Source organism: Bombus terrestris, chromosome 7, assembly GCF_910591885.1.
Source record: "Bombus terrestris chromosome 7, iyBomTerr1.2, whole genome shotgun sequence".
Taxonomy (NCBI): domain Eukaryota; kingdom Metazoa; phylum Arthropoda; class Insecta; order Hymenoptera; family Apidae; genus Bombus; species Bombus terrestris.
Window position 1 is genome coordinate 17,461,707 of NC_063275.1, and position 19,428 is coordinate 17,481,134.

The 19,428-nt window shown below is 45.3% G+C and overlaps 2 protein-coding genes across 2 annotated transcripts in view; one reads left to right on the forward strand and one right to left on the reverse strand.

The window, feature by feature from the left end:
* The window catches only part of LOC100650203 (heat shock 70 kDa protein cognate 4), a 57,978-nt gene extending 55,136 nt beyond the window's left edge, over nt 1-2,842 (reverse strand). Inside the window, exon 1 of the mRNA XM_048407631.1 lies at nt 2,721-2,842. The gene's annotated coding sequence lies outside the window, so the exon portion shown is untranslated. The remainder of the gene's footprint in view (nt 1-2,720) is intronic.
* Nucleotides 2,145-19,428, forward strand: part of LOC100650325 (Krueppel-like factor 6) — a 274,812-nt gene continuing 257,528 nt past the window's right edge. Inside the window, exon 1 of the mRNA XM_003396728.4 lies at nt 2,145-3,549. Coding sequence (XP_003396776.1) covers nt 3,448-3,549 — 102 coding nt within the window. The 5' untranslated portion in view covers nt 2,145-3,447. The remainder of the gene's footprint in view (nt 3,550-19,428) is intronic.

Consider the following 19,428-nt stretch of genomic DNA (forward strand, 5'->3'; position numbering starts at 1 on the left):
TGATCAAAAAAGCTCGTAACAAGCAAATGCTCCTATATACGTGCTTTGACAAAACGACGCTGAAGGGATTAACAGTCGTTACAATTCTATGTAAATTATCATCGGAAATAGATTACGTGTGCGCGACTTCGGATCTTTCGCGAACGATACGATTCGTGATCGAGGCGCTTCTCGTGCCAAGCGAGAAAGAAACGACTCCCATCCGAATGAGAGAACGTTAAATTCGTCGGCGTGCACTCGCTATCTCATAATCGAGGAACGAACTCGGTATGATATACATATATTTTCTGTATAGACGTAGCGAGAATAGAAGGAATAACTGCGAAGAAGAATGGAATTAGCGAGGGCGAAACAGACGATGTGGTCGTTTTGCACGCCGATGTTCACCAAACAACTGTTTTCCAGACTAACAAACGTTCTGTCGGTTTACTCCATAACTAACAGCGAAAATCGACGATCCAATGCATCTCGGTGCACAAGAAAGCTTTCGAGAGCTGGGCTTGGATCCAACAACAACCACCATATTTATGGTGCCGGGCCGTCTTAACCCACTGAGAGAACCGAATGCATCCAAGAAACCGAGTCGAAGTTGAGAGGTTACGAGAGGTCAGACTCCAGTGCTACGTAACATTCAGAATCAATCAGGAGGATATTAGCGTTATCTGAAAGTTAATGCGATCACTCTTCACAGTAGACTGATATTAATGCATTTTGTGCGCACCTTTCCTCCATTTCTTGTTGGTTTCCTTGCAAATATTTCCGGTTTGTTCTTGCTGAAAACACATCGATGATGTTCGCATACGCGCGTTCTTTGTAAGAGGAATAACAACGTTGTTGCATCGTCAAAAATATATACGACTACAAAAGGGTGACACATAGAGAAAAAAAAGAGTCCTTTGGATCCGGTGGTCGTCCTCCCTGCGCTCCGGGGCGATAGCTCGACGAAGATAGCTCGAACGGAAACGAGGTACAGACTTGATAAGTGGAGCCGGTCTTCTAATTCCATTCGCCATAAATGCCGCTTACGTATCTAATCTAACATTCCCGAGCGTTATAGTAGCGTCTACAAAACAGCTTTTAACGAATGCGCAGAATCCATGAATCACGTACAGCGACATAACGCGTTCATCTCTCTCTCCACTTTCCGCTCTGAGCGCCCGTTGACTCACGACCGATTATTCATTTTCGAATAATTCTTCGCTCATAATCGATGTCTCATGTGTAAGAGTCGATCGAATAAGCCGCGAGAAATCGTGGCAAGCAAGAGATTCTAAGTGACTGTTTTCAAATACGTTTCCTCATAAAAGAGTAATAAATTTAATATGACGACGTACGTAGATTCGAGTTCGATGTCGAAATTAAGGAAAATATAATGAAGCCAGAAGTATATACGACGTATCTGACATCGTTTCTATGATTAGATTTAGTGGAAATAGCAATATTGTTCATACGCGTAAATTCCTAGATGTTAGTTGTAGATAAGATGACAATAACAGTTCGAAAATAGCTAAATGAATACAATGACATTAGGAATGACCATCAGGCTGAACTTCAGCCAGCCTATTCGAGTTTTGGCTCAAAGAACAGAGAGTGTAACTGACGCTGTAATTTACTACCACTCAAACAGAAACTAATCGTTTCTCGTGCCAATGCTATGCTATCGGGTTCCACTAAAAAGGATCCGTAATTACAGTTCGATACAAAAAGGAATCCGAGACATAACGATCCTTTATCAAAGTTGTCTATAAATTACCATTCATATATTAGTAAACTTAACTCATTATTCTAGGTATAGAATACTTATAAGAGTATAGCAATTGGAATGCATGTATAATAGAAAGGAAAACAAAAAAAGGAATAACTTAATTTACGTTACCACGCACAAGGCAATTTCCTCTTAAAGACTTTTCTGCTGGAACCATAATACCGATCGTTTCGTTGTAGGATATTTTGTAAGAAAATGGCACGCGAGTCAAAGATAGGTGGATGCGAAAGAAAAGGCGATGTAAAAGGCAAGGGAAACGGCGTCGCGACGCCACCGAGCGGTGCTGCCACGACGCGAAGCGGTCGCCGGCCGTGATAACGCGTCGCCGGCACCGAGCGCGCGTTCGGTACAACTCGGCCGAGTTCGGCCCTCCTCGCGTACAGTTATGGCAAGGGAACGTCAGTCACTCTTCGGCGCTCGCGCGGAAGAGTCTGTACGCATTAGCCGTTGGGGATATCGTTGCTCCTTGCGGAGTGTTAAATATCTTGTAGGTGTTTCTTCGTTGTTCATCCCCAGCGACGTGTATCTAGCTCGTGATCGTTGTGACCGGCGCGATTGAATACGGTGACACGACGCCACGTCCGCAAGTGTCGCGGGAAAAAAGCCGGTAGGTGACGGCCGAGCCGCGTGTGTTCCTCGCCAAAGTGTATATGTACACGAGTTACCGGAGCAAAAAGAACGAGAGAGAAGGAAGGCCAGTGAATATAGAACGTCGACAGTGGTTAGCTCCAATTTCGCGTCGTAGCGAGAACGAAAGAAAGAGATAGAGTGGTAAAGAACAAGAAAGGAAAGAAGTAAGAGAGGAAAAGAAATCGACAGAGAGTATTGAACGATCGAAGCAAACGTATAACGAGTGAACAAGAGAGATAGATAGATAGATAGATAGAGAGAGAGAGAGAGAGAGAGAGAGATTTTGGGAGTATAAAGTGAGAAGCCGAATGATTCGAACACATACCGGGTCGTGACTCGTGCCGGCGCTTTGACGTTTCGTCGTTCGTGGTTACAAGGTTCCTCGTCGTCACGTTCCACGTATGATGGATGCTGTCGCGCGTGTCTCGTGTACGCGACGCTATCAAGAACAGACAGAACGTCGATCTGCACACGCAACGGCGTTGCAGTGAGTTATTTCCTTGGCTGCAGAGATCGTGCAGTGCGTCGCGTGCCGCTTTCTTTTCGACGACTGTACCAACGCAGCACAGCGCCGTGGTGGCAGCAACAGTAGAACGCCGGTAGTGCAATCAGATATTCCACTCGCTGAGTATACGAGCCAATAGTGTTCGTTGGTGTTTGTGCGGGCGCGGAAAAAGGAAGCGATTAGCCGGTCTTCCCCTCGTCTTGACCACAGAAGTCATTTGTCTGTAAATCTCGCTTCTCTCGCTCCGTATCGGTCTCTGTCGGTCATCCTACTACGGTGACGTCGTAACCGTCGGTGCTTCTTCGATGATAAGCACGTGTGCGTGCCACTACCTGCTGCGTGTACGTGCGTGCGTTAGAATCGCGAGCCGCGTATCGGCGTGCAGTTAGTGACCGGGCACCATTACCATCTAAGTCCTCCGTATACGAGTATAGCAAATCAGAGTTTTGTTGTTTGTTTATATCTTCTTGTTGGTTTCGTTTGGTTCGAAGGAGTCGGTTTCTTTTTTTGTGCCGAAGCCAGTTACGAACGGATCACCGGCGTAACCATGGATATCCTGCCGAGTGGGAACATATTTAGGGAGTTGCAAGATATACACGACACCGGATACTTTTCGGCCCAGCCATCGCTCGAGGATCATTGGCAACAGGTAAGAATGCTTCTACATTTGAATCCATACCACCTCGTAAATTCGTTGTCCTGCCTTATAGATGTCAGTTACTACTTTCTCATTAAAAGAGAACGGAGTAATAAGTCAAAACCTAGCGTCTAGCGTTACATCGTACGAACAAGTTCAAACAGCGGCCGTGAATTTCGAACGCGAAAAGGCGCTTGTAACCTCGACCGCCATATTTGAATTTCTAACGGTCAACGTAGTAAGTAACGCGTGTCGTTGTCCATCGAGTTCACTGACGCACGTGAAGTCAATTACACGCTAGATAACTTCGTCCGTTTCTTATCCGTTTCTTGTCCGTATCTTTTACTATATTTGAAAATTTCAATAAATTCGTTCGTGAACAGTTATGTCGCCATCTTTTTTCGTAAAATTTGAATTTACGACTAATCTCCGAGAAATTTGGTTTCTCTGGCCATTTTTTGGTCGGACTCCGTTTAAATCGATTATCGATATGCAGCGGGCTATTATGACGGGACGACCTTGAGCCGTGGTATTAGATCGGTGTGTACGTTCAGTGACGCGGCCGAGCGTACTATAGACGGCGCGTCCTGTTTGTTTACGAGTGTGCAATGACCTTCCAGTGGTCGGTGAAGGCAGGAGGGACGTACTTGTTCCCCATTCAATATCTCAGCCGGAGTACAACAGTTTCCTCGCTTCGTTAAAATAGTACGCGTGACGTCACTGGTAGCGCCGTAAGTTCGCGTTGCGTGTTGCTTTAACGGTTCGCTACCATCGCGATTCTCTGGAATTTCCAGCCTTTTTTTCTATCATATTTTAGGTCACCGTCGTCGTACAGGTTGTTTTAAAATACACGTAAGAGAATAGAGAGAGCGAAGATTCCATTAATATTGGCTATAACTGTTTTTCTTAACGAATAAAACCAAGTTTAATATATATATATATATAGCGGAAGGAGTTCAAGTATTCTAATAATTAAAGAACTATTTCATCAAACGCAAATAAACTATCGGCGATATTTCTTGATCTGTAGTCCAACCAAACGACTTTTTATTGGTGAATTAAAATTCTGAAAATTTCCATAATATACATTGACATTAGCTGAGCAATATATATGCATACTTTTTAACTTTTGCTTGATATTTCACACAAACTATACACATCTCTCTCTCTCTCTCTCTCTCTCTCTCTATCTATCTATCTATCTATCTATCTATCTATCTATGTATCTATCTGTCTATCTACCTTTTTAATCAAATATCACGCATTTTAACCACAAAAATTCGTAATATATTATTTCTTATCGAAATCGATGTGCTATTCGAGGAATTTTAAAAAAGTCAGCGAATCCTCCTTCCCTTTTAATTACCTTTCGTAATTTCGTACTTTTGATTTTATCTCTTGTCATTTAAGTAGTACATTTTAATTGTCGTTCTTTTAATTGCCGATGGCGTATTCGATGATTAGGTCGCGTGGTGAAATTTATGGCGAGGAAATCTCGGTTTGTCGCTTGGTACTCGACATTTGACCTGCGCAACATTGTTGGGTCGGGTCTAGTTTGGCGCGGTGCCTAATTGAACGTCTCGAAGGGTTTCCAACTGAAAACCGACCGGCACTTTAGTCGCTTTCTTTTCTTTCTCGTTAATTACCCGTACGATCGAGTGTTTTTATTATCGACCAAGAAATACGTCACGCTAGCTAGCTAGGAGCAAGCAATATCGTCCTATTCCCGAGATCGGCCACAGCTCCCTCATCGGGTCCCCGTTGTCCTCCTCAATTACGATCTTTCTGATTGCATTAATTTACCTCGTGTCTCGTTCCTTTTACCGCGACTTTATTCGCCTCGCTGCTGAAATCGAATTTGTCGGAAGTGGCCACTATTTTAAATGGAATTTCTCCGGCTTTCTACACTCCGCGGTATCTCTCGTGTTTGGAGAGTAAGCGAAACGTCGGTCAAAGAAAGAAATACCATCTATTTAATCATGCTCAGTCTCTTGGTCTCTGACTCTATTTTTGCATCCGACAATACTCGAATAGCTTCGGAGTTATTTCGCGTATCTACTTTATCGAACGAACAGAGAATAGGACGCATGTAGATTAGTTCGTTGTTCCAGCAACTGATCTCATTACTCCTGGACCGTGTGTTTGTTCTTTCTAAAACCGGATTCGCGAACCTCCGTCCTTGTGCTATACGTAACTACTAGCCGGTATAAAACTTGGTCTCATGGCGATATTTGCCGAAAGTAACGCTAGTTTTGTAACCAGCATCGGCACCGTTTTTACGAGGTACGCACTGATGTACATGGACAGCGTCATTCGATAGGCGAACAGATGGTTGGGTCACATCGACAACGCGACGGCGTTGGTCGCGTGACCGATAATGCGATTCGACAGGTGCTCTGTTGTATATTCTTGTATTCCCAACTTTACACGATCCAGTTTCGCCAGCAATTATTGTCGTTGGCGAGGAAGCGAGGCTCTGACGCGCGACGCCGTCAGAACTGATGTAACTTGGCCGAATTTCGGCGTGAACCAGACGACCAAGGAATTTCGCGAAATAGCGCGAGATAGACGATAATGCCCGTCTGTGCGAAAATTCGATCGCGTCGCACTCCGAGAAGCTCGTCTGCTCGTTACAAACTCAGTTATACATGGATATTTTTCTGATTCGTTGATTTCGAGTTTCCTCGTAATTAACGTAAATTGCTTGCTATTATTATAAATTGTTACAAGATATCCGCTGTGTCGAACAAACATCAGAAGACACAAAGACAAGAAATGTTTGGTAGTTTTCCATCGTGGAATTGGATTAAGAGATGAAACGCAACATCGATCAGTTGTTGGTATTTGAATACCGTTTTTAAGCGATAATTCCTAGAACGCTGCCAATTAATGTAGCTAATTACGATAATTGTCCAAGCCAACAATGATGAGCGGGGAAAAAAGGAATTGATGTTAAAAATAGCCAGTGTAAGGTGTCAAGCGACCTTGTTGAAGTTTCCTTTCATCTAACACCTGATGCAATTACTGAAATACATCCTACGTATCAAGTCACGATGAATTATTCATTCCCGATACGCTAAGCGGATCCTGAGGCCTCTAATATGCGTATGCTCGTTTATGAACCAACCAACCATTCTCCCTCCGCTTCTACTCGCGAAACGGAAAATATTTTTTCGTAAATAATTCAGCAGATTGAATAATTGATCGTTAGGCGGATCGCGTGCATTGCCGTGCGTACAAATATTTTCACTACTGCAACATTGCTCTCGCTTCCTCGATTAATACGGGATACGATATTGTCATGCGTGAATCAAAATCGCGAATTAAAATTTCCTGCCGGATAGCAGTTGTGCTTGTAATATTTTCGATTGAATTTTGCCTCGTTTCGAATTGCCTTGATTCGATCTCGTTGTAAATCGCAATTGAACGTAACTTTTTCGCTCTCTCTTTCTCTCTTTTTTCTATATATGTACCTTTTCATTTCGCTGCCATGATACGCATCGAGTTGGTCACGTCGTCCGATATGCACCAACATCTATTGGTTTTTCCTCGTCTCGTACTCACTTGTTTACCGACGTGTACACAATATCGTCGCCTTCAAAACGATGTTGTGTTGCTAGTGAGCTTCGTGTTTTACGACACACGCGTGAAAGCTCGAACGATTCGCGCGAGAACCGCGGCGGACCGCGAGCCACAGAACTTTTGCTCGCATGAATTATACGCTCGTGACAGCCGCTGCGCGGCATCGGTGATATTTTTGTTTTCTCCTTATACATAGGTTGGAGCTTCCACTTCGTGTCGCGTATTACGACACACTCGACTCAACGCGATATTTTACGGCGTGTGTATCGGTACACGTACGTTTCACAATTCTGCCATGTGTCGTGTGCATTGCCGACGACAATCTCGCTCCGTTTCTCTTTTCCATTCCCTCCGCCCCGTTGATTCTGTTCCTCCTCGTCCTTTGGTCGCATTCGCTTATCTATCGAGAATTTCGTGAGAGTTTCTTTTGCACGACTTTCACCCGGACGTGTATCGCTTCCCTCGCGAGCTTCGAATTTTATAGACAAGCGCATAAATAACCGAGCGCTGCGCTGTAGCATTGCTGCACGTGCGAGATTGAAAATTTGTTGGATCTCCTCTCGAGTTATTGTGAACGTTGAATAGACGGAGGAACGTATCGAGGAAGATATTCGTGTAACTCTATGCGTCGCGTGCTTTGCTATGTGATAAACATTCCAGTGAATCATCGCGATTGTCGTTTGCGCGATATATCTCCCTTACTTCAATAATTCTCCGTTGAAATGGAAGGAATCATTCTTGCCATTTTCTTGTTTTGCCGCATTTTATAGATGTATTTTCCAAGTTGGAAGGTATGCGAATGATTCATTATCTCTCTGAAATCACGAACGCACGATGCCGCTCGTAACGAGGAATACAGGACGCGCGTCCTCGTGTGTGATGTGTTTTTTAACAAGGCACGAGGACTCGGAACGCATGAAAATCAGTGAAATATTCGACATGCTTCGCAGGTGCACATTACAGGATCACACGGTAATACTGTAATGAGCAACGCTTCAGAAATTCATTAATTGTATATCTCATCGCGGCTTCTTCTTTTTTTACACAGCATTTAATACGGTTTCGATTTTTCCGGGCAGTCGGTAATTGCGAGAAACCTGAGGTGGTCGAGTCGCTTTCCCACTGGTTGTTCGCGATCCGTGTTTTCATCGTGAAAGCTCGAACGATAAGGTAGACGATGCGACCGTATCGAGACAACAAGGAAATAGCTCTGCATATTTATTTCCCGCTTATCGTCCGAGCGAAATTCAAAAACTGGGTACGCGCGTACACGGCTGTACATCCATATATACTTATATATATTTTTTTAAGTAGAAAGTACCGAAATCCCCGAACGAAATGGAACGATACGCGAGTCGGTTTCATCGGTAAACAGTAGATTTTCCAAACACGTTCCCGTTTGGATGAGAACCGGGAGTTTCGTAATATTTCGCACTCTTTCACCGTGATTTTCTCTTGATTCTTTCGGTGGCTCTCGTGCGCGCGATATATTCCCGAATGGATAGAGAAAAGAGCAAATCTCCGAGCGGCTTTAAACGGCACACGACTGAGTGACTTGACCGAGTGTCGGTGTATACCGATACTCCTCTTGCAGCGTCTCCTCTGTTCCGTTCCTCTTGTTGGCATTGAAATAAGAATATCCGAACGCACAAAGGCGTTTTGGGTGAATGGGCCTGACGTAACTCTTTTGTCTCGAACACGGGCCGTTGGTACGCGAGTCTGTCCCGTTCGTATTCCAACCCCACCGCCCCCGTTTCCACCCTCGATCTCTCTTTCCCCTCTCCCTCTCCCGTACCTTTAGGCCGCCGATGCGCGCAATGGGACGAGAAACAATGGTTTTCCCGGTACAATGGCTCGCAATGTGAGTGATGCGAAAGATGCCATTGTAGCCGTGGCTACGGAACGTGGCATTGTTAACCTTCGATGGCGCAACCTTCTTTCCTAACCACGCTAGCTGCTGCGTTTTCTTCGAACCCGGTGTCGCTTGCCAAACTATCGTAATTTCTACGCTCCGCGCTATCGTTGCTGTTTGATAATCGATTCGAGGAACTGCGCGAGTCACCACCAGTCGATTCAATATCTCTTCCAAGTCTACCGTATTTCCCTGGGTCGTGTAACCACACACGTTGGTTATCGAACAAACTCGATCGGCTGAAAAATTCGGTGGAAGCTTTACACCGTTTAGTCGCGAGCGAACGTTCACAGAGGGTCGGGCAAAATCTGCCTACCTACTCGCGATGCATGGGAAATATCGATGCGTCCCGTGAAAACCTCGAACGCAGGATGTTCTCGCGGTAGTTACGGTACAATCGCGCTTATCCCTCGTTCCTGTTCCGTTTCGTGGGGGACACGGTACGAGCGCGTTTCGTTTCAAACGAAGAGAGTCGGGATAAAGCGAACCACGATGGTTTATTTCTGAGTTTCTGTCGGTGTGCTCACTGCGATGGCACGCCACGCGTTTCACCGTTTCTCTCGCGTACCAGAATGGATCCTGTCGCTCGCGGTCGTGTTTGCGCCCCGCGACTTCTCGGGAGCGTCCTCGTTAAATCTCATTAACGCCGTGGCGCTAGGCGAGAACACCGAGTTAAAGCATTTATCAATTCGGTCAGCCTGTGTTCCCCTAATTTTATTGAGGGTCACCACAGAGTTAATCGAACTCCACCTATATAACTTATTACCGCGACGGTACGGCGTTGGTAGATGCGTTGCACGATATCCGGAGTAAACGACGAAGAGAAAGGGAGTAAAATGTCGTGGCGAGACGAGAGGGAACAGGAGAGATTTGTTCGCGTTTAATCTTGCCATCCGGGTCGCGGGGGTCAACTGCGAAGTGCTGGAAACCGGAAACGCGGGAAGAGAATCGCGCGTATACGGGACAAGTACGAGAGTTCGTTTGTAGAGAGTAGATAGCAATGGAGGAGAAAGAGACAAGAGAAACGCTTGGGAAAGCCGACAGAAAAAGGCGACACAGCCGATCAAACCGGTCGGTATACACATGGTACACGTAGTAGACCAGACGTTGTGGAAGGACGTTGGCCGCGTCTCGGAAATCTACGCCTTGTGTTTCTGATCGAGATGCTGCGAGGCTTTGCGTAACTCGCGGTATCCTCCGAGGCGGGGTGAACGTACGGAACTCGTATCTTCGATGACCAAACTTCTATTCGGGACGAAGGAAACAAATGAAAGTTGTGACATTCGCTTTAATATTTGAATCGAATAATTTCGATAAGGTGATTCATGTTGTGGGTGAATGACAATGAACGTACAAAATTTAATGGATGGTGGAAGTAGCGTGCATTGTCTGGCCATTCTGATTCATCGAGCTTATCGTTATTAGTATATCAGACGCAATGATACAAAACGGCTGACTAGGAGACAAGCGCAGTCTCGTCGCGTGTTAATAGTTGACCATTTTGTGTCGAAGGCACAATCGGTCGAGGAAAATTTGCGTAGATAGTCACGGTCGAATTAACGTGCTTTGCGTGAACCGGCGCTTGTATCGAACTGCTGCAAGCTAAATCAACGGGGACAAGGGTGGAAGAGCGGAAAGAGGGCGGCAGCAGAGGACTGGGGCTACAAAACCGAAGAGAGAAACAAAGGACCGATAAAAACAAATTGGTCTTCCTCTCCTCGCCCCTTTATCCGTCATTCGGTCCGTCGGTTTGATCGGTCAGACAAATTTTGTGGCCGTTTTGTTCGACGTGCGCGTACATTTGCGGCGAAAAGACATATAATCCTATTAAAATTTATCAAAGCCCTTGCTCGAAATGTTGGATATTAGCGCATCAGTGGAAATGTGAGAAAAACGAAGCGATAAAAAAAATATGTTCTCTCGATTACCGATTACTTGCTTGTCGCCGAATGGTGCGATAAATTATCGAGTCTTAATTACGTCTCATAGATAAAAAAAAGCTGCTTCCGATAAAGCCGTGATAGCTGGTAAAATGTTCTCGTCCCGTTCGTGCCTTCCTTCTGTTTGGTTAATAAATTTTCGAAGCTCGCGTAATGGAATCATTGACGCGATGAGTTAGTAAGTGCGACTTATTGTTGCGATCAATTAAGATTGGTCTTTGAAGAAGACAAAGAAGACAATTAGATAAGATAGCGTGACCACCAAGACGATTACCTTTACTTTCCATGTTTATATATCTCCCGCTTTTAGTTGTAATATCGCTCGTCTCGTTATAAACCGATGTTTTAGTCTTTTTATAGCTTCTTAACCCGACTCGTTAAGCCACTTGCATGGTTGCGTTGTTAGCTGCATGTAATCAATCGTCGCGGAGGTTTCTGTGGAAAAGCTATCCATTCCTTCCGTAGCTGGAAAGCAGTGCATCGTGCACAGTGGTCACGATCATTGCCTCGCTGTGTTCTATTGTTATATTGTTCCAGCCTCACTGTCCTCTTACGCGTCGAACGGTAGACAACAATAGCGCGTGACAATCCCGCATACAGGACTCTCATCGTTTTATAGTTATTTTTTAACGTTCGCTTCGTCGACATTTAAGCCTGTTGACAGCTGTTGATCGTTATAAACGTTGGAAACGTTGGCGCGGCTGTATCGTCGGCGATAAAACGTGCCGCGATCGATGCTCAGGAATTTTCGGGATCTTACGTCAACGTGTACTCGAGGTGATAAAATTTGTAGACGAATGCCATCGGAGACGTCCTCGGGCAATTACCGTGGACTGGCTTGTAAAACGAATCGAGGTTGAAGTAATTATTTTTGAAAACGTTGACGTTTTCATTCCTCGTTGAAGGTCTTCCTCGTTTGATTTGCAACGTGCAAATATCGTAATTCCACAGCAAGCGTTAAGACACGCGTTTTAAATAAAAATGGAAATATCGGGTAGCGCGTGTAAGTAAATAAACGTTATTAGAATCACTCTGTTACTCGATTAGCTGTTGGTTGCAAATTACCCATGAAAACAACACCAGTTAGACGCGCTGGATTTACGGACAATACATTAAAACCGATATGATCTTCAGTTTCTATTCTTTCCTTTTTTTCTTGTCTAGCCCTGAAAAGTCAACCATTTAGCTAACGTCCAAACAGAAGAACCGTAAAGAGCCGCTCAATTTCGGAGGATAGTGTACAATTTCTTGTTTACCCAAGCTACCCCAGGTTAAAATTCTCGATCTCGGGGAATGTAACAGATGGTGTTTTCTAAAGGGCACGTTGTCAGGGACAATGCTTGACTTTCCAAAGCCCCATAGGGAGCGAAACATTACAAGTTAAACATTTACCATTTTGCATGCAGCCAGGATTAGGGGATCAAAAATTTCGAATACGATAACGTTAAGCGAAATATCGAGGACTTATGATCGAAGCGCGACATCGTAGCTGAAATGAAATTTTCCACGAGCCAGAAAAGAAGTGAACGCGCACTCGTCACAGTGAAATTGCGCAATTGCTGCAACGCAATAGAATGCCCGGTGCGGAACATATGCGCTCGCAGTTGCAGCGTGATGATGTTCAGCTTCGGAACATGTCAGATGGTCTTTGTTTGTTTACAGGACGACACGGTAAAGTTATTCTTAGAGCTCGGAGAACAGCGACTCGTCTAACTTTAGAATGGCGCTTTCGGTCCGTGTTTCTAAACGCGTCGTTTGCGAGTCTAGGCGGAATAATTGAAATTTCCCACGGATAACGTCCCCTGAGTTATCGAGCGTGAAACATGTTCGAGGGTGTTTGGTTCATTAAAAAAAGAAAGGGAAATTTAAAACAGAAAAACGTGATGAACCTTTTACTCGCTGCTATACGTTGGTATTTCGTTGGTTACTCGGTTCTTGTTAATTCAAGGATACTTTTTCCCTCGTAATTTCTCAAGTATTAACTACCAAAATGTCGTCAAGACTAATTGGATATCTGCTCTCGGTGATTAATGGAAGACGTGGCCGTGTTTTAAATTTGACCTTAACAGAGAGACACCTGCATGCCGGTGAACCTTTTTTCCAATTAGACGTGAAGTTTCGACGAGGTACTCGTAGTTGTTGCTGATTTTAGTTTCGAACGTCGATTCGTTTGGATCAAATGGATCCGTTTGATAAGCTTGAAAGACACGTTTCTATATGTATTTCAGCATCATAATCATCTTTTTTTCTCTTCGTCCCGCTTGCCGCGACCGGATGTTCCCTTATAATCCGGGACGACACGATTTCACGATAAATTTGCCATCGAGAATCGATTCGAGCGGACGCATCGATAACTTGGATGGCGCGTCGAGCCGAGTGAAAATATAAATAGGAAGATGCCAGGGTACGAAACGAGCGATACCATAGCAATTTGATTGATGGACCGTGCTACGCGTAACTGGTATGATTGATAGACTCGTCTACGCAACTAGTACGTTTACCCCGAATTTTTATGATTCATTGATAAGCATTCCGGTATACGGTGTGACCGATCGATAAAGCTGTTTAATTCGCACTGGATGAATCAGCATCGAGTAATCATCTTCGCTCGAATACCGTTTATTGCAGCTGCGAGTGATCTGTATTTTACGCGAAAAAAATCGTCGTGCAAACAGTTACACGCTATTTTCACGATACATAATATGTACTCGCTCCTAATGGATGACTCAAACGCAATGACTATATCGTATTGTATCTTCTTTACTTTCGTTGCTGTTATTTTTACTTTCGTTGCGTAACCTGTCGAAACTCGATTCAATGTAATATCAAGATCATGAATATTGATGCGCCGCGACGACCGATATTTGGATTCCAGGAAATTTCGCTCGGCTGCCGGGATTAAAATCCCTCCCTCTGTTCTTTCCCTCTTCTATTCTCTTCTAGTTTTTCCCTCGATTTTCTCCGCTATCTCACCCGTGTCCCTCTATCTCAGTTTTATCCATCTCTGTCGCACCGGTTAAGCGGATCCACAGCGACATTTGCATCGATCTTACTCGCGAAATTTCGTCGTCGATCGGCCGGTAAGCGGATCGACGTGAAAATCCGGACGTCAAACGACAAACACGTCAGGAGAGAGGGTGAAAGAGAGAGGTAGGTGGTTGGCTTGATCGTTAGTCTCGTCTTAAGCTGTACAGAGGAACGTAACGGCGTTCTCACGGCCGGAAGCGAAACGATAAGTCGGCTGCTCGTTCAGCCAGCCAACCAGCCACGCCGTTAACAACTGGCAGACACGCGTTAATGGGTTTCAGCTCTGTAAATACATTAAGGTTGCTCGTCGCGCCGTGAATCGTCGTTACAACGCCGTGCACGCATTCCGTCCGTAGATTCGCCAGCCGTGTATCCTGTCGTCGCGAAAAAGATCGACGGTCGTCCTGGAAATTTCAAAAATTCTCGATCCGACCAGGACGTGTAAAAATTACACGCCGACCAGAGCAGCAATTTTTCTTCCGCGTCGCGACAGCTGTACCGGTAAACGCACGGCATACGTTTTACCCTCTCCTCCTCAAGATGTATTACTAGATATATTCGAGCTTTGAGTTGGCCGCGTATCTCCTTGCAGGAATAAATATAAAAGATGGAGTGTTTGCTTATTCCACAAACGGATTGTGTAAGTTTCCAAGTGTTAGCTAAGAGACATTGACTCAAATTATATTAAGGAACCACTTCGAAATCGTATATTGACACTGGCTTGACAGCGCTATTGATTAATTCGATGTTTGAACGGTTGTGCCGATTTCGTTGTTTTATTCACGGGTGTTTCTAGGAAAACCATATTTCGTTTATTCTGGATATACAACACGGTTTGTTTTTTACGATGACTCGCTTTTGGCTCGCCATCTGTTGGGTTTAACGAATATTTGTAGAACATTATTGCGTTAATTGTTACTCGGTAGTAAACGGCCATGAGTTGAATGAACTTAATTGTAGCAGTTCATTTTCGCTCTACATTCACCGACTGCAACGTGGTCTCGCCCACGCGTAGATTTTTACTGAACGAAAAAGAAGTTTAGAATTTTCGGTGCAGCATCTGTTAGCAATATTCCATGGCTGGGCACGAAACCTTTTTAACTGTTGGCCGTATAAAAAATATGGGTGGGAGGAGAAAGCCTGGCGGAATACATATTTCAAAGTTGTCTAAATATCTGTGCGAGTGATCTATTATTCTCTTCCTATGATCGTTGAGCATTCCCACATAGGGAGTCAAGTCAGTACGACGATCCGGCTCGAAATAATTGCCAATAAATTTGTTTTTCGATCGGATTGAATTCGAGCTACTTAATCCATTAACCTTAAATCGACTGCGAGCGATCAAACGAGCCATCGCGTCACGTAACAACATTTGTTTACATCAACATGGTGGACGCAGGAAAAACTCGATCCGGCCGATCGATTTCGTATCCAATACTTGAATTTCCGTGGCGGCCACGTAGTCGACGTTGATTGGCCGACTGATGCGGTGTATGAGCGCCACTGGCCGCTCTCGAGCCATGCCACTGCGTTGTAACGGAGCATCATTGATGTTAATGAGCTAGATTGGAAAGCTGTCCTGCGTTTGAAAGTTATTGAGCTCGGAACGATCGGCTACCTCTTCTCTTATGCGTGCACAGCGATGGCGATGGCGACGGCTATGATGCCGCCGCACCAGTGATAGTGGTGGTGGCGATGCTACGTCGAAGACTCACGATCTGTACATGTGCACGCATATTATACGAGCGTGTACACACGCCTGGAGAAGCGTAATTTCATGAATGAAATCTGAATAAATCAGCGTGCCGTGTTATTACGGGGCGTAGCGAGCTCGATAAATCTCGCTAATAAACAGTGACGGCGAGCGAGGAGCCGGACGATGGTGACGATCGCAGAAGATCCGCTCTTTTCTAGTCTTTGCGAAAGAACATGCAACTCGCTTTATCTTTCCTATTATCGCTGAAAAAACGCATTTGCCAATTACGCGATCCGAGAGTGATAAGTCAATACGTGAACGTCATACACGACACCAATGATGTAGTATGACTCTTAAATGTTCGCGCCCTGATTGTTATTTTGACGCTCGGTAGAACAAATTGATTTATTCTATTTCAATTTTAGATTTTTGATGAATTGCTTCGTATATTGTGGAAAGTGAAGAAAGAATTCGTTTCTTATAATTTGAGAGCCACTGGTTTGCGTGTACTTAGCTAACGCAAACAACACATTTGTCGAAGCATTATTGGATCGATCTTGTCGCGCCGCAATTCAGTCGAGCCTCGATGTCCTGGAACGATCCTGCGTAACCAGTTCCACTATACGATCGCGCGCACGTAGCAATGATTTCTCTTGTCACGCGAGATGATGGACAGCATTGTGGACTTACAACTACGAGACGAGTCTGGATATCGTGTTAAACCGTTCGACAACAGTCTCGTGCCCGGTTAGATATTGTGTCGGTGACTCGTCTCGGGGAATAAATTAAGTTTCACCAGAATCTATTAATATTTCATAAGCGCAGGCCAAATTGGGTGAAACTCGGATGAGTAATCGTTGGTCTTGCTCGTGATGGTGAGGAAGTATCGACGTTGCGCGTTCGCGAGAGAAGCTATTGGCGCGAGTATCTTTCTCAGGTGTGCTCCGATACCATCTTTAAATTCGTAATTGTCGTGTTTCGCAGTTGGTCAGCTCCTTTTGCGTGCATCGTTGCGTAGGCTCGTCTCGTTGATACACGATACACAGCTTCGAACAAAATCGACGGACGATTATTTACGTTCGCGTTGCTTTTGCGAAAAGAAAAAGGAAATTTATTGTTCCGTGTATGCCACTTTCGCCGTCTGCTTGTGGTACAGATGGTAGGTGTTAAGCAGACTGATGACGTTACCAATCCGAACGTCGAATCTACTCGGGATGTTATTTATAACTGGTGCGATACGCGAAACCGATCGTTAAGCGAATTCCAGTTCGCGCGTATCTCCGGGCCGATTTTCGGTCGACTTCTTTCTCCCTGGCAATTTCACTGGAGATATAGAAAATAGGATTGCCGGGAAGAAGGTTGCGCGCTTCGCGATTATCCTCGTTATTTTCAACGGTCGAGCACTTACGCGATGTTCCACCGCATGGTTCGCGTTATCGAGGTCGAACGTCATTTCTTCGAATGGCTTCGATTTTTCCCATCAGAAGTTACGTCGTTACGAGATACGAACCGAAGCACACGGTTCGGGTGTATTGGTGAGCGCAGCAATGGCTGCAGACCGATGGATAGAGTGGCTGGAATCGAAACGAGAAGTTGGAAAACAGATATTGATCGCTTCCCGTGTGTACAATTCGCGAGTACTACGAGCCGGGCCCGTACACGTGCGCGTTTTCAATGACGTAAGGATTTTCCGGCGTGCATCGCGAGCCAGCCGCCACGCTGAATCGATTCTTGCCGTGCTTGTTACACCGGCGAATGAAACTAAAGGAGGATAGGCAAGGGCGAGCACTAGAGCTTTACGCAGCAACGATTTCTCAATGCGACTTAGAGTAGTTTTGTCGGTCGGCGTAACCATTTGGCAAACGGGGCACGTAACATGTCGATACGAATTCAATTCCCTAGATTCATCAATGAAACGATACCTCGTACGAAGTTTAATTTGTACAATAAAATCATTCACGATCGAAAGGGTGAATTCTACATACGAGACTCGTTTTATCCCGGTGCGCGAGTTCTCCTAAAATGGAAACAGCCAGGGAGCAACCGCCGCGCTGTCGAGAGACAAAACAGCTGTAAGTGCCGTAATGCGAGAGGGAAAGCACTCGAGGTTTAGTTATCGTGCACACGACGCGATGTTGGGCTTGAAACACGACGAGCGTGCGTGCACCCGTTGTATCGTTATCCCTTTCGAAATTCGATACAACCGAGATATCGATATCGGCAAGCGTGGTAGAATGCTTTCGTTGTAACGCACAGCTATCAGCTCGTTACCGCGTTGCATCTTTACTACACCGAAATTATCGTGAAAAGGCCTTTACTTTACACGTTCTTATTTGGAGTATACGTGCACAAGATACGCGAATGAAAGTTAGCTTATACGTATATAACCTGGCGATAAAGAGAGAAACGCGCGAGCAGTAGGACGTCAGCCATTTTACGATCCAGTGATTTAACAAGTTGCATTCCCCGCGGATATTCCGGTATACAGGTCCACGGCATTAATTAATTCGAAAAGGTCGCTATAGGCTTGTTGGGTCAGCCCTATTATCAGGTAATTCGCTGTCGCGCCGACTGATCGCGTGATACGCCGCTCTCCATCGCTCTTCCTGGCTGTCCTTCTATTGACACCGTATCCTGGGACCGCTGAATGCTTCGCAGTGATATCGTAATCGACGCATCGATGGAAACTGTAAATTACGATCAGGTTGCGACGATTCAGAGTAATTAGAGTAATATCGATATTTCTTCGTTATGGTCTTCGAAACGACATTCAGTACACGTATTAATTATACAAATCGATAACGAACAACGGGATGATCTTTAAATTACTCGTGGCATAGATTACGCGTTAATCGACGTAAAACTTTTCACATATCTTTTTTACTTTACCTACGGACGAAGCGTTCTTTCCTCTATAAACAATCCTTTAAAAGGAAGCACATATTTTATCCATTTCATTGACCATACTTAAATCGACCGATCTTCTCGTCGAACATCCTCGCGAGCGTGTAACACGAAATGCCGGTAGTATTTATTCGGTGCCACGACCACGGTCACGGATGCCGCTACAAATCGTCGGAACGATTGTAACATCAGGAGCCGGGGGGAGGTTCGTTGGTAATTACGCGAATGGGATGAGTCAGAGGAGAGCAGCATTACTTCCGTCCGATATTTTTCCATTTTCCCCGACGGTGGTGGTCGCGGCGGCTGCGTTTTTCGACGGTCCTCTCGTTTTCTTTCGCGAGATCAATAAATCGCGGGACCGTGGAAGCTGCACGGTCGTTCCTCCGTGTCTGCACCACCCCTTCGCCTCTTCTCTCGCCGACACTGCCTCCACCGGTCCTCGTCTCTTTCTCCTCCTCCACTTCACAGTCCCGTGGATCTCCCGAGAGCATTCGAAGCCGACCGACCGGGCGATAATAAAATAATTCTCCGCCACAATAGACAATGCTCGCCGAGATGATAGTAATTCAAACCGGATGGAGGAAAAAGAGGCCAGTCGTTTTCCGTATTTCCGCCGGCTGCGCGCGGACGCGCCGCCGTCGCGTTCCCCGTGTCTTTCCCCTTCTTCCACTTTTTCTTTCTTTTTTTCTTCCCTCCATTTGTTCGTCCCTCTCTATCGCCGTCCTCTGTATCCCCTTTCCACCCTTTCGTACCCTTTCCCCCGTTTACGCTACGGCTCTTTCACCTGCCACCTTCTCTATTCCCCCGCGACCGTCGGTTGCATTCTTTCT